Source organism: Haliaeetus albicilla, chromosome 11 (genome assembly GCF_947461875.1).
Source record: "Haliaeetus albicilla chromosome 11, bHalAlb1.1, whole genome shotgun sequence".
NCBI classification, from domain to species: domain Eukaryota; kingdom Metazoa; phylum Chordata; class Aves; order Accipitriformes; family Accipitridae; genus Haliaeetus; species Haliaeetus albicilla.
Window position 1 is genome coordinate 2,878,429 of NC_091493.1, and position 15,044 is coordinate 2,893,472.

The 15,044-nt window shown below is 43.9% G+C and overlaps 1 protein-coding gene across 5 annotated transcripts in view; it reads right to left on the reverse strand.

The window, feature by feature from the left end:
* The window catches only part of SGPL1 (sphingosine-1-phosphate lyase 1), a 32,200-nt gene extending 17,702 nt beyond the window's left edge, over window positions 1-14,498 (reverse strand). The window contains exons 1-5 of one of the 5 annotated variants that reach the window (XM_069795825.1): window positions 10,270-10,305; window positions 8,686-8,724; window positions 5,591-5,756; window positions 3,553-3,620; window positions 1,468-1,615 (exon numbers count right to left, since the gene is read on the reverse strand). In XM_069795825.1, coding sequence (XP_069651926.1) covers window positions 1,468-1,615; window positions 3,553-3,620; window positions 5,591-5,756; window positions 8,686-8,724; window positions 10,270-10,290 — 442 coding nt within the window. In that variant the 5' untranslated portion in view covers window positions 10,291-10,305. Of the gene's footprint in view, window positions 1-1,467; window positions 1,616-3,552; window positions 3,621-3,785; window positions 3,805-4,763; window positions 5,004-5,590; window positions 5,757-8,685; window positions 8,725-10,269; window positions 10,306-14,369 lie in introns of those variants that run through there. The other 4 variants (XM_069795828.1, XM_069795827.1, XM_069795829.1 and 1 more) reach the window with 4 other exon arrangements.
* Window positions 14,499-15,044: the final 546 nt, after the last annotated feature.

Consider the following 15,044-nt stretch of genomic DNA (forward strand, 5'->3'; position numbering starts at 1 on the left):
CATGAACTTTGCAAACTGCAAGTGAATGATGACTAAAGAGTCAGCACATAAACAACATCTAGCTGCAGCAAGCAGTTATATTAATATGTAATCCACTTAATTCCCACTCAGTCTCCCCAAACTGCTGTCCAACCAACTGAACTCTAAAGTGGCTAAAGTTAAAGCCACTTTCAAAGAGCACCCATCACCACTGTAAGCTGAGAAGAGACAGGAAGGCCAAGCTTGTATTGCTAAAACCTACAATGCCGGGTGCCTCAATTGAATTTCACCTAAAACAGTATACTGCTGAAGCTTTAACGTATGAGAGCAGGTGGATGGAACAGCATCAGCAGCACACCCTGTTGAAAAGTGTTTCAACCCACTGTCCAGCGTGATGGTACTTAACCAAGTAACCTTCTGCATCCATACACCCTGGCAGTGTATCTCCACTTGTTTGATTATTTGCTCCCTCTGCTAACTGTTAGCCTCCTTCTCAAAACTCAATGGCATCAGCTTCACAAGCATATTTAAGATGAACATAGTCACAATCCAATCATCATTTCCAAGTAACTTTGAAAGGGGAGTATATGTGTGTGGGAAGGAGGGGACCATAGGAAAAGAAAAAAGGAAAGAGCAACCCAGTGAAGGTAGGAAGTAATCATGAGGGAAAACACAGACAGAAGTTACATAATCAATACATAAAAGTAAAAAAGAAGGAAGTTGTTATAGGACACTCAACTGCAAAAGTGTTTGCTTCTGCATTTGGAGTAGGTGCACTGTTCTAGCAGAAAATTCAAGGCACTTCTCAAATTTGGGATAGGAGCAGGTCAGTCGTATCTTCTCCTCTGGACAGCAAGTCACCCAAATTTGCTCATTCGGAGTAATAGGTACAAGAATCAGGGTGGAGATATTTACATGAGTGAGACAACTCAAATTAAGTTTCAGACACTGTTTATGTGGACTCAAACCAGGAGAGCATTATCGTGACTTTGCCTTCCATAAATGGCATTTTCAAGGTGCAAACCATTATGACTTTGATTAAGAGAGACAGTCTTGGAAATTCCCTAAAAATCCTGCTTGGAAGTTTGGGGGTTTTTATTATGAGTATTCCCTGGGGCTTCACAGAAAATAAATTTCTGTTAAAAGTCAAACTTTTAGGCCACTGCTCAGAAATGTAATCAAAAATGCATTCAAATAACTTCTTCCACATTTCTCTTCTCGGCTCTCCCATCATCAGTCTCAAATTCTTGGGGAAGGAACAGAATTTCAATGTAAGTACCCAAATACATTATTAGAAGTCATGAATACCCATCTTAGTCACTTCCAGAAGGAAAACAGACAAAAATTTGCAAGCAAAGAACATCAGGGAGGAAATATTTAAGATGAAACCATTAGCAGGAGTCATTAGAACTCATTTAAGAGAGTAAGTCTGATGTTAGGTCTATGAAACAGACCCACCTCTGCTGCAGTACAGACCCACATTCATACCTTTTGAGCTGTACTCTTTCATCTTCTCTAGTACTTCAGGCTGGCTCATGCCTCGTTCCGGCAGTGCTTTGATATAATCCTTTTCATCTTTCAGGAAGGATAAACTGGAAGTGACATCATTCAAGGCTTCATCAATCTTCTTTTGAATCTGAAAAGAAAGGAAAATCCTATCAACAATAGCGCTGGCCATATTACAAATAATTGTTGAGTGCATGCAAGATTGAACTCACTAGCTACATCCATATTATTGAGCAGAACAGATAGGAACTGTTTCAGCTCTATCATGAAAAAGCATAGCAGAGTTCACAGCCACACAGTTCAACTCCTCCTTCCTACCAACCTCTCCCTCCAAAACCAAGCTGCCTGGAATAGTGAACTGGCATACACTAGTCCCTAAACCACACTGGAAATTGCCTGCAGGAATGGTAGCTGGCACAGCCCGGAACTGTGCCAAGTAACCCATGTAGGTGACTGCAGAGTGGCACTTGGGCCACTGCTTGGCTGCATTTCATTTAACAGCACAGACACCACCACCACAATGTTCAGACAGAGTATGTTCTTTACTGGGTATCGATGAGCAGTGGGAGCTTTGAGCCCCTTCCTTAACGCTTGAGAAAACAAAGCTCAAGGCAAAAATACTGCATTTTTATCCCTTTTAAGTCAGTTTTTAATTTGTAGAAGTCTTCAGATGCATTCTGTTTTGCACCTTGTCTCTCCTGCCACCATACACACAGTTTAGAAACTCCGGAAAATAGAAACAATAAAAAAATCTCCACTACAGACACAGTTAGGAGATTTCTTTCTTCCCACCCACATGTTACACTCAAGGAGGCCCAGACTTCTTATCATAGCACATTCCAAAGTAGAGACTCTTCTTCCAGGCAACACAGGTGTTGGGATATCATCAGCTTTAAAGACTTTTGGACATTGGAATGCCTCAAAGTCAAGGCCTCCTGTAAGCAACTGATAGGTTATCAGGTATCAGCCTACCAAAGAGCAGAAAGAGTACACAGATAGGACACACCAGGAGTCCCCTGGCACAGGAGAGCTTAACAGCGCTAGCCCTGAGAAGGTAAGTCTGGACAAAATAGGGACTGTATACAAGGGGCCAAAAGGTGTCCTTTTCTAACAGGCCAACAAAAAAATACAAGCAGAAGAGAACAAGTCATTAATTCACCTGATCAAGGACTACTCGAGTCAGAAGGTGAAAGCTGGGGCATTTAACATGACATACAGGGGGGATGCTAGTCCCTTCCAGAAGGCTGGGGAGAAACTGGGGAACCACCTGTCCGTGGCAAAAGGAAAAAGTTCCTCTTTGCTACTCTCATTTGATAAAATTGCCTATAACAATCCTGACCCCATGAATCAATGTGTAAATATGCCAACACATCAAGCAGAAAGAACTGCAATCAAGTGCAATACCATCATTTACTAGGTAAAATAAACCAAGCTGTGCATTTCTCGATCATTAAGTCATTAACGTGCTAAAGCATGCTGACATTTGTAGTTTCAAGTTTTTATGCAAAAAAAACCCCCAACATCTCCCAAACACTAAAGCTTGTCTTGTTTTAATGATTACACAAACTTCCAATATCTTTGTGCTATAATGCTAATAGGTATCTGAGCTCTAAACTAATCATCGGAATCAAAAAATTATCCTTCCATGTTGCACAACAAACACGTGGCTATCTCACACTTGCTCAAGAATAAGACATTGTTTCAGAAGAACAACTCAAGTTCAATCCTGTCCCCTTCTTCCATAAATAAAAATATTTTCTTAAAATCTAACAACAAGGAAATGTTACTGGAAAGCTCTGTAACCACATTCACTAATTCTTGGTTAAAAAAAGAAAAAAAAAGGTGGCATCCTCATTTTATGAGAATGATACTATGATAAAAAGACTAGGTAGAAATTATCTCTTTCATTAAACCAGGTGTCAGCAGAAGACCTTCCAGATCTATATCCTTGGATCATTCTGATCATAGTAACATGACAACAAAGATGCACAGAAGTTCTCAGAGAGTGCTATGCAGGTTGAAACAAGGACCTGACATAATATTAAGAAAAGTTGTTCAAATACTTACTATAGCCCCAATAAACGGCATTTTTCTCAGTAGCTTAAAGAACTTTTTTTTAGTTCGGGATGTTAAACCTGAAAGACAAAAGTCAGAAATTAACTTAAGATGACTCCAGAAACAAAAAAAATGGACTCAGAGCACAATACTTCTGATACAGCCCATGACACAGGCTCAGTATTTCTGATCCAAGCTAAAGTAACACAGTGACCAAGGGGACATGGTGAGACAGATGTGCATACCAAAGAGCAAGGTTCAGAAGTGGACCATGCTACAGAAACATCTGGCTCGCAGAACAGTAGCCATCTATGGGAATCAATAATTTGACTCGTTTTCTTACTTATAAGGGAATTTGCACACACATGGGGAATTTTACAGGAAAGAGAGGGATTTTAGGATTCACTAAAGGTAAGGTCTCCAGCAAAAAGGGAAAAAACTTTTTGAAAATATTTTCTGCCTCTTCAAACCAGAATAGTACTGTAACATGAACACACTCAGCAACATGAAACTGGCTCTCAAATCAAAGGAGGAAGTAGTACTTCAGCCATAACGTGACAAGGACTGGCCTGATGTCTGGCCATCTGATATAGGAAACGGGTGATGCAACGGGAGGCGACTCAGGGGAAGGGGACAGACAGAGGGAAGAGCAGAAATTCCACCACAGCCCAAATACTGAAATGAGAGAAGCCACTGATGACAAACACCGGAAAACTCCTGGGGTGGCTCTAAAGGCAGGAACGAAAGCAGGATGACACAGATGCTTTATAGCCACCAAAAATGCTTTTGAGTCCTACAGGCATTTCAGTTGAGCACCAGCAGTTACAGGACGTTTACATCAAAAAAATAACTAAACAAACTTTAAAAATCAACCATTTTAGGACTTTGCAATTTTATCTACATTTCCCCCCCCAATTCATGTGTATATATATCACTTCATATATATTTTGAAATTTACATAAGGACAGTAATTGCAGTTTGGCACATTCTGTAGCAAACACTAGTTAACACTTTGGCAATAACATTTCTGTTGCGCATTTCAGTGTGAGCACTCTTTCATTAATACCTTCCACAGTGAGAGAAGACTGCAAACTCCTGAAAAATTCAGACAATCTAATCAGATCTTATAACAGCTAGTCAATAAAAAAAAACCAAAACTGTGCAACAGTACAAATACTAGCCAAGAAGCTAACATAACCCTATGCTGAGCAAAAGCTTCATACCATTTTGTTCCTTCCATAGACGTTCCCACTATTCAGCTACTCCCATCTTTAAAAAGAAAAAAGGCTGGTTGAGGAACAGAGAGGCACAGAAGTAAACATCAAGTTAAAAACTTGGCTTTTAACAAACTGCCACTGGAGTGTAACCCTAAGGCCTGTGGGAACTGAAAAGCACCTTGTTCTCCTCTGAAGGCGAGCTAGTTATCTTTGACCATCAGACGGAAAACTGCAGGTTCATCAAAAGAGATCCCACTGAAGAGCTGTCAACATCAGAAACTACTCAAAACAGGAAGATGCTCCGGGGGGGAAAAAAAATTAAAAAATCCACACAACACCACCACATGCAATTATCTTGAACATCCTGAGGATGAAACATGTCTCCAACACTGAATCAAAAGCATGTCTCCTCCCCCAGCAGGAAGGGAAACAATCAAGAGCAAGAGTTATCCAGACACTTTGCACCAGTGACTAAGTTCACAAGAACCCAGCTCTCAGATAAATTTTCCCAGGTTTTGAGCAAGAAGAGAGTGTTGCAACAAGTAAATAGTTTAGCCAAAAGCAAAAGGGAGACAAGAGGAAGGGAAGGAGATGCAGATGCTTTCCAGGCTGGCCTACCGCATCCTCTCAAGGAATGGCAGTGTTTCATTGATCAGACAGGCCTTGACCTTAATTTGGAAGGGGGTTTTGTTAATATTAGTTGACAGCAGAAAGTCAGTTTTAACAAGTGTTTGGCCTTGTTTCATCTTCTTTCCTTCCACTACTTCAGAACAACTCCATCCCCCTTCCCTTCCCTGCCAAACATAAGAAAATCCCCCACTTCAAATACTTACTCTCAGACTGGAAGAGGAAGCCATGCAGCCATACACTTACAAGCGTAGAAGAAAACGTCAACCCAACAAGCTGCCAGGGTTCAAGTCCATCACACTGGGCATTCACAAAGCTTGTTGCTTTCTCCCAATACATCTGCAGGATTTCCTTGTAGGGAATAATGGCATCCTGCGCAAAGGAAAACAAGAATCGTATTGAGAAAAGTTCAAATGCACACAAATAGGGCATCAAAACATCTATGAGTTTATTAAAAAGGTGCTTTTCAGTATGCAGACCCCATGCTTTCCTTAATTCCTATAAACAGAACAGGTAGAAGATAGTTGTCATTCACCTTTCCAGTCAAGAGCCACCGATAAAAACCCACATCATGAAAGACTTCAAATATTCAGAGAGAAGTGCCAAGAGCAGACGAGTAAGATATGCAAGCTTCACAGTCTCAAGACTCATCACCAGATCCTACCACAGCCCAAGAGAAGTAACTGCGTTAATATTTTTTTCCAAGGAATTATCAGGTGGCAAGTGAAGACTGAACTACTACAATACACCTGTAAGAAAGGAAACACCATTCATCAGGTACCACCAAACCAGGTCTATTAAGTGCCATGGGCTGGATTTTTAAAGATGCAAGTACTGAGCAACTCCTTAAGTTTAAGATCTAATTAGTACATTCCATACAAAGGGAGGATGAAAGAGACAAACACTGATGCTGCCAAAATAAAAAAAAGAAAACTGTGATGCAATAACAATTACAATGTCAAACTAGCAATTATTGTCAGGACAGAGCCAAGTACCTAATCAATAGCTTCAAAGCAGACTCTCTTCAAGAGTCTCAGAAGAACAGGGTGGGAAAAATTGGATGTGCACGAGGGAAAAAGGCCATTTCCCCCAGTACAATTCTCTGGAAAAAGGTTTCTAGGGATAAGAAGAATCCAGGTAACCACACCTTGTTTGGAGCTATGATCAAAATAAGTATTTGGGGGTTTGTTGCATGTTACAGACAAAAGCTCGTACATTCTACTTCACTTTTTTTAAAGCTTCTTCGGCCGCCCCCAGAGCACTCTTCCAAACCCTTCTTGCCTTTTAACCTACTATCAAGCCTAGTTTTGCCAGGGAGTTTTCTGGGGGGATCTCCAGCACTACAAAGCTTCACCCTCCAAATGACAGAGTAAGTACATGGAGCCTTTCAAAAGATTTGTTAATAAACCTTGGAAGGAATACATCCTTGATACCTATGCTGTTGTACTCTTGGTGGGGTTAGAGCAATGTGCAAAGATGGATATAAATAAACCACTAAATGAAAAGCTGCTAAAACTTTCCTCCTCAGGACCCTTTACAGATCTCACTTCTGGGTCAAACCAACAACAGAAGCAGCATTTAATTTTATCTTTTAGGTCACCATTAGGGATAACATGTCATTCCAACAGAACTGGAGAGGCTACAAACAGCCTAAAAAAAGCCAAGTTCTTCCAAATAATCAATGGAGGAAGGCAGGATTCCTTACAAAAAAAAAAGAGAACACTAATGAATATTCACTACTTTGGAAAAGCAGTAAACTGCATATAATGTGAGAAAGTTTACAAATATTTAAGCAACCCAAACATAAAGCTAAAAAATTCCAGCAAAATAATACTGTCAACCCATTGCAGAGGACTAATATCAGCCATGTCCCAGCACAGGCTTAAGGGACACAGACTGAACTGGGCAAAACCAGGTCCCCTCATGAGGAGTAGCACTCAGCTATGACAAGTCAAATTAGCACCCATCTGCTTGGCAAAAGGCAATTTAAAAATACACCAGCTACTTCAGCCTTGAAAACAAGGCAGCCACATAAACCGCTGCAATTAGGCAATGTCCTAGCTAATGCCCGGTCCTCAAATCCAGTCACCACAAAGCTGATTTAACCCTAGAATTTAAGGGAAGAGCTACCTTTTTCAACTACCCAGAGGTGGTACTCAAGTTTCATCAAGTTTGCACAATCCCTGCAAAGGAGTGTTTAACCAACAACGATGACTTTGGTTCCTTGCCTAGGAGCTAATGCCAGGATATCATTCGGTTTTGGAACTGCACTTAAAGGATGGAAACGGAGCCACTAATGTGCTGGTGTCTCAATAGCTGTTCTCAACTGATGGCAAGAAAATGCTGCAGCATCAAATATAAAGTGAGTTGTGCTTTTTTTTCCCTGAAGATGGAGGATACTGTAAGCTATAAGCCCAAAACCAAAACGGAACATGACATTCTAGACAGAAGTCACTTAAGTCAATGGCCAAGTTAAAATAAATAAATAAATCTGGCAAGAGATTGATCTCACTCTTGGAGAAAGCTCTGGACAGAAGACCCTAGCCAATTGCACATCCTGTTGTCAAATCACACACTCCCCACCTAAACCGCTGCATTCTGGAGCACATCAGCTCTCCACTGGTATGGGAGGAAAAAATAAGTCAGTTTTTCTAGACTCAACCAATACCAGTGGCAAATCTTGCATCCTATCACAGGGATAAGCAAACCCACCGGAAAGGCCCTCCTGTTCTCTCTTTCCCAAGAGCCCATCAAACCACTGCTCTGGTCTGCAAATTCAGGCTGCTTGACTCTGAACTTCAGGTGAACCCAAGCAAAGCGCAGACAGCCCAGAACGCAAGCGATGCATGACACCACAGTAACCCCAGCATGCTGCTCCACAAAAGTATATTCTCAGCCACATTACCAGAAAAAAAGGCTCAGGTGAATAACGAAGACATCACGGATGAATGAGCAACATCCACCTTTCTGCTCTTAGCCTACCACATATGCAAGGCACTGTGGCTCTGGCTCTGCTCACTTTTCCATTACCGAGATGCAAGACAAAATATTTTACCATAAGTTTTACCACAAGCTAGAATCATGCACACCAGCACTGATAGATGCTAACTCAATGGTATGTCTAAGTTTTGAAAAAACAAGAGAAGATTTTCATTATGTTAATTCTAAGCCATTGAAGAATTTCTTTCCCTTTCTTGCTTTAAAAAACAATCTGAGATCACTCCACAAAGAATACAGTTTGACAGGGTAAAGTTTTCTCTGTATTTCTCACTTTCTCCTTCTTAAGTCATTTCATACTTACAAGAGTTTGAAGGGCGAGATTGATCAGTTTAGGAGGATACTAAAAAGAGGGATTAAAAAAAACAGCGAAAATTAGCATGGAAGATGAGTTAGCAATGAAATACAATTTCTCAGCTCCCTGGCTAACTACACAGTCAGTGTTTTTAAAGCGCCTCTTTGCCCCAAAGTATCCAGCAAGATAGGAGAGACCTCTACTTTCTGAATTACTAACTTAATCCTAGAGATGCTAGAGGGCATTCAGAAGGTTGCATTTGAATGTACTCTGTTTTCATTATACCCAACAACATGTGATTGCAGCCTCACTGCTGCAGCCCTACACTGCTTCCTCATTTTACAGGGAAGAGGCAGGGGTAATAAATAGCCTGTGTTCAGCCAAGCCACTTGAATCCCTCTCCCGGCAGCCCTGGAGGAGCTGCTCATAACAGAGTCAAAAACAGGTGGGTTTTTTTTTTTTCTAATCAACCTCAGCCAAAAGAAACTTTCGGCACATACAATAAGAAGGGATGCACCTCCAGCTTTGCAGGATTATAGCATTCATTCGCCCCTGCTATTACTGCTTCCCAGCTGGGCTAAAAGACAACAAGCTGGACTGATTTTAAGCCTATCTGCAGGACAGAATTTCATGTAAGACAATAACTTGCTTATTTGTGAAGGCATCAAAAAAAAATAAAGGTTTCCCTTCCCATTATAGGAGAGTAGATAAGCTGGGTTTATTTCCTTAAAAGAACCTTCCCCCCACAAAAGCTTCACAAGACACAGGATTATTTTAGAAGCAGTTTAAAAGCCCGACTTGCGAGCACGCTGAAAAGCATGGGGGAAAAATCTCCACTGGAGGATTTGTTTTTAATTCTCAGAGCATTAAGACAGACCCAGGTATCAGATAAAATACTAATTGCTATCATTACGACTTGCAGTGTTCATTTGTACCAATATTAATGCACTCAGCAACCCAAGCAGTTTACATATTGAATTTTTAGCTCCACAGATTAGGAATATACATTCTTAGTACTTTATTTCTAAAAGCCATTAGCTAGCTGAGCTGGTTCCAGGGATAGCACTTATGCCACTACAAAAGAGGACAAATTAACTGCAGTAATGCTTTTCTGTCCCAGATGATAGAAAAGAGGGGGGAAAAAATGCCAAAGCTAACGAGAGCACATTTTGCAGTTTTGCCAGAACAGCATTTCCTCGGCTGTGAGTTTTAGGACTCAAATAAGCCTTAAAAAAAGAGAGAGAGAGAGAGAAACAGAAAGGCAATAAACTGGAGGACCTCACACTTTTGTTACAAGTGCCTCCTGCTTCTGACACTGTAAAGTGGAACCACCATTAAAATTTACCTGTGGGAAGAGTAGGAAAAAAGGTTTTATCAGCAGAATCTTCCTTCCCTCAGGAGAGCATTTAAAGTGGGCCACAGAATAAAAGTAGCTTTTAAATGCAAGTTTATTTTAAGCAATAGCTTAAATTTGAGTTTTAAGCTCACTGTGCGAGTAGGAACTGCTAACACCAAACCACATCCTCAGCTTTCACCTGAATCCACACATTTTCCCAAACCAGGGACCCTCTGACCACCTCCCCATGCCCAAACCTTAACATCTGCGTTTGCCATTTGTCTTCCCTCACTTCAGAGCCAATAAACAAGGCGGCATGTCACACAACTCGGCACGCAGTAAATCAAGGCAGAGAGAGATTGCTCACTGCGACTGCACAAGCTAGGTCAACTCTGATTATGGTAGCGTGCAGAATACAGGTATTGCCACTGTAATTAAGGCCTGTGCTCCTATGCAACAAGTTTTTCCCAGGAGAAGGCTGCCTGACTGAAAATAAACTGCACAAAACCAGCAACGACACAGCAGCTTCATTTATTTATTCTGCTCCTAAGAAGAAGGAAGACTTCAATTAGCCATGCCTTAGCTAACACGTTGTTGCCTGTGCAAGTTCTGGCCACAAAAGGCACATCTGACCAGCGTAACTACGCAGCATAACTGGCCTAGCCGCAGGTAAGTACTGGACTTGCAGCCTTCAGCCAGCCAGCTTCCTACCAGAGAGGAGGAATGGGATTGAGCAATGCCACGTCAGCCTCGGAGGGTGCTAGTTGCTACGTGTGCCTGCAGTGTTTTGATTTGCACCCCAGTAATGAGTCTGCTCCTCTGTCCCTCCCTGCCACCCCCAGTGTGACAAATATCTTTACATAAGCACCCAGCAGAGAATATTTGTTAGTCAGCTCCTAATTATAGCTCGAGGTTTGGACTGCATGCTGCAGCCCCTCACCAAAGGATGTGGGCACACAGAGCGATACCAGACACAGGCATGAACCTTTAGACATATGGGCTGAACTACGTGAAAGAAAAACACATTCAGGTCATGCTCATCTTACCACAGCTCCCTGGTACCACCAGCTTCTTCTGGTGGAAATAAATGCACTGCCATACTGAAACCTTGGAGGGGGGGGGCTCCCCCCATATACAGTGTCTGCAAAATGAATGCACACATACTATCCCACCAACCCTGAGAGTTCAAGGGGAGTGGCTAAACAATGGCTAATTATAGCTTCAGCACAAAAACAAACAAGGCAACAAGTCAGAGTAAGAGCAGCATCATCCCAGCTTCCACTACAGAGAAGGAACATAAAACTGCCAAAACAAGATGGAGAAAGGCTGATGCAAGGTTAAGAAGATGTGCAGACTTACAACAGCCCAAAGGACTCCAAAAATCAGGTGCGATTTCAAATTTCATTTAACCCAAAACACACACAAGATGTTGTTGCCTATCGCTCACTTTGCTCACTACAACAAACCAATTTATAAAAGCAAAGTTTCTGCAAACATGTAGGCATGCTCCAGGTAGCACAGATCTCAAATCTCATAAGAAACAGGATTCACACGATAGATGCCTTACGTGAACCCATTACGGATCTCTTTGTGGGTCACCAGCTCCAAGAAGGTGCAGTTTCTGCAAGGAAACGTCCTCTCCCGGCATCCACAATAATTAGGATAAAAGCAGTGCTAAGTTCCCTATGTGCTGGGACTCATCTGGACACATTTGTTCATTCCTCCACTCAGCATCCTCTCAGATGCAGATCACACAGTCCTTTCCACATGCCTTCTGGAGAACAAAATGGGTATTTATTTGAAACATTTTGCAAGTAGCTCAGTGCCATGCAGAGGTACACGCAGCGTTAAAAGATAAAGTCTTGGCGGGAGCTGTCTGAAAGCAGACAATAGCATGGCAATTGTTCTGGGAACAGGCATTCCCGAACAAAGGCAGCACCAAGACCTGGCACAGCTTCCTAGCAGGGTTATGCAAGCCTCCAACAAAGCCCCTAGTATCAGCACAAACTGAATGCCTCTATTATACATTAAGGGCCCTAGTCTTGGGCAACTTGGACCACAGTGCAAGATCCTTAAAGACTATCTTATCAACACGAACGTGCAAAACTCTTCGGCCCCTGTGATACCTAGTCACATGCCCTTCCCGATACGTGGCATGGATGGACCTTGATGAGCTAGAGGAGGCAAAGGAAATGGAAACGCTCAGAACACAAGGGCTTCCAAGTGACTTTTACCTGCAAATTTCTAGGAAACACAAATCTCTCCTAAAAAAGAATAAAGAAAGTCGTACCCCAATCACCACAGCCCACTGCAAAGAGACCAATGCACCTGCCACTACAACATCAATGGACAGAATCCAAATCTCAGTTACACATCGCACTCTAAGGACAACACTAAAAGACACTTCAAAGCCCCTATCACTACACTAACCAGTAAAGGGCCATAGCCATTTAGCCAGTACACAAACAGATTTCAGTACTAAATACTCCAGAAGGAAGGCCTGCTAATACTTGAATGTCTTTGACCACCTGGGACACAGGGAATGAGAGCAATAGTTCTAGGTCAAAAATGCATCACTCCATTTCCAAAAACCAAAGAGTGTGAACAGATCAGGCTTTCTGAAACAACCCTCACTGCACGCCGGGGTCTGTGGTGGGAGACAGCTGTTGCAAGAGGATACCAGACTGATACTCGCCCTTTTTATTTACCAGAACCACATCTTTGGCAGAAGAGACAAGCAGCACCTCAAAATCCTTACTCACAGAAACGGGCTCTACTGAATCCCTTTTGCCAAGAGAATCACAGCAAGGTTTTGATCACTGCCACACCAGTCAAACCACATACACACAATAAATGCCGTGATTAGGTTTATCTTAACACCGCCAAATGGTGAAAATATGTGCCAGAGAAATGAAAGGCAAGGAGCAAGACATCATCTCAGCAGACCCTCTCCTGCTCAGGTTAGCAATTCATCTATGACTTCTAAGGGTAGTGAGAGGGTGGAAAACTCTTAGTAGCCTGGAAGTGCACAATACATGGTAGAAGCAAGATTTTTCTTCACCTAGGTAAGAAAATTCCCAGTGCCTCACAATCCCTTTTGCTAAGGTCATGGGAAGGATCGCAGACTAAAACCACAATTTAGGAAAAACGCTATGTATCAGTGTTTCTCCAGAGAACGCCGCAGCCCCTGAGTACGCAGCCAACTTTGTTAGCTTTCCAGAAGCCAGGAACCCTGTGCAATAGCTACCGTCTAGCCTAACGAATAAAACAGCAGACCTGCGCACGTCTTCCAGACGCAGTAAGTAGCCCTTTTCTCCGCAAAGCCTTGGCACAGAGAGGCTAAGGTGAGAACAGCCTGACCACACAGCACGCTTCCAGCAACCCCAGGCCAGTCTAGACCACACCGTGCACAAGGTGTGCAGTATTTACTGGGTTCCAAATGAGTGAACTTTTGGCAGCTGAAAGCAACCGAAACACAAGCCATGCAAGCTCTCGATGCTGTCCCACGCTACATGTGCCGGCAGACGCGCGGCATGCCATGGGCCCTGCCTTTGTCCCCTTCACAGAAGTGGTGACACACTGGCTGGGCACAGCTCCACACCAGAGTGGGAAGAGGAAGCGGCACTTGAGTGTTTGGGCACCAACAGCTGCTCCCCGTGACCGAGTGGGAAAAGGCAGTCAGCCAGAGATGATGCTATTTCATCTACCACCCAGTAGCAGCCACGATTTCAAGGTACCTTCCTGGGGGGGGGAAGGTAGGTAGAACCCCTTCCAGGTTTGAGGACTCAGAAAATTCATGCCATACCGCTGCATGCCGGAGCCAGCTATATTTCAAGCAATCCCGCTTGCGATTGAAGAGTTTGCTTCCCTACTACTTCTAGCCAAAAATAAAAAAGTAAACAGGGCCTCTATTAGCCAGGTAACTTTTAGCAGAGCATCAGGCACCTTCACCAAAATCCAGAGCAAGCGGGAAATACAACTCTCACCCCACCCCGCCGAAATAAACCCACGGAAAATACCATTTCTAACCCTTCCTGCCCTGAAACTAGACACCTGTGGGAGACGAGGAAAGCACTGCACGGCTTGTAAGAGTGACACACACGCACCCCATCCCCGTTTTTAGGGGCACGGTTCGGGCCTATGGCCCCCTCCCGCCGGACCCCCCCACCCCCCCGCCGGCGGCCGAGCTCGGTCAAGCAGCCCCTGAGAGGCGACCGAGACCCCCCCCGCCGGACAAGGCCCCGGCCTCACAGCCTCAGGGCCGGGACAGCGCAGGCCGCAGCGGGACACCCCTATCTCTCACCCCACCGTGGAGCGGCCGAGTCAGGGACCCACCACCCCACACCTCCACACTCACCATCGCTGCTCCTGCCGCCTCCTCCTCCTCCTCGGCCTCCCAGGATCCCGGCGCGGCCCCGCTCCTCCCTCAACCCGGCACCGAGATTACCCGGCACCTCCCCGCCGCTCCCTCACCACAGCGCCCCCTGCTGGGCGCGCCGTAGGGCCGCCGGCGCGCTCCCGCCAACAGGGAGGCGAGGTGAGGCCTGACTGGAGGCCGCTCCCTCCGTTTAAAGGTTGCCTCATGAGGGGGGGAAAAACCGCCGTCTTTTAGCTTAAAAAGCCCACAAAAGCCGTTTCTAAGCCCGCCCGGGTCTGAGGAATTGCTTCCTCGCACCACGAGGGCCGGGGAAACTTCCCCAGGGAGGGGAGCTCCTGATAATGGCAATTTGGGGAATTAACGAGCGAGCAGTTCTCGGACCTTGAGTCCTAATTAGCTGCTGCAAAGCACGAGGAGGCACCCGGCTTCAAGAGCTTTGCATTAACACAGTCATCTTTGTGCGTGAAGAATACTTGCTTGGCATGAGATCAGCTGAAGCTGATGAGGCGTTTTATTCAGAGGTTATTCCAGCATCCAGTTGCTCTTAACCCACATCACTGGTTTTATGACACATTGGTCAGATGCAGCGTTCCTGCATTTTCTGGGAGAAAGTTTTTGTTCTGTGCAAAAACGTAAGGCAGGAGCTACTAGCCA